The sequence below is a fragment of the Neopelma chrysocephalum genome, unplaced genomic scaffold, assembly GCF_003984885.1.
Source record: "Neopelma chrysocephalum unplaced genomic scaffold, ASM398488v2 Primary Assembly neopelma1_94831, whole genome shotgun sequence".
In the NCBI taxonomy this organism is placed as follows: domain Eukaryota; kingdom Metazoa; phylum Chordata; class Aves; order Passeriformes; family Pipridae; genus Neopelma; species Neopelma chrysocephalum.
The window spans coordinates 4,677-5,051 of record NW_020923536.1 but is presented as its reverse complement, the minus strand read 5'-3'; the positions used below and the strand labels follow the sequence as shown (position 1 = coordinate 5,051).

The 375-nt window shown below is 65.9% G+C and overlaps 1 protein-coding gene across 1 annotated transcript in view; it reads left to right on the top strand.

The window, feature by feature from the left end:
- Window positions 1-200: 200 nt before the first annotated feature.
- The window catches only part of LOC113980618 (protein-tyrosine kinase 2-beta-like), a gene marked incomplete at both ends in the record, with an annotated part of 4,693 nt that continues 4,518 nt past the window's right edge, over window positions 201-375 (top strand). The window contains one exon of the mRNA XM_027707839.1: window positions 201-372. Coding sequence (XP_027563640.1) covers window positions 201-372 — 172 coding nt within the window. The remainder of the gene's footprint in view (window positions 373-375) is intronic.

The window sequence follows — 375 nt, the reverse complement described above, 5'->3', positions numbered from 1 at the left end:
TGGGAATATCCACCCGCCCATTCCCGTGGCCTCTGGATCTCCTCTCCCGCTCTTCCCATCCCTAAAATCCCTCTTCCCTGCTCTCCTCCCCTCCCTTCCCTCTTCCCTTCCCGCCCTCACATCCGCAATCCCGAGCCACCCCCTCTCCCCAATCCCACCCGCTCCCGGGATATTCCCGGCATTCCCGCCTCTCCCGGCAGCCGTGTGCGCCTGGGAGATCCTGAGCCTTGGGAAGCAGCCGTTCTTCTGGCTGGAAAACCGGGATGTGATCGGGGTCCTGGAGCGCGGCGACCGCCTGCCCAAACCCGAGCTCTGCCCCCCCGTCCTCTACACCCTCCTCACCCGCTGCTGGGACTACGATCCCGGGGAAAGGCC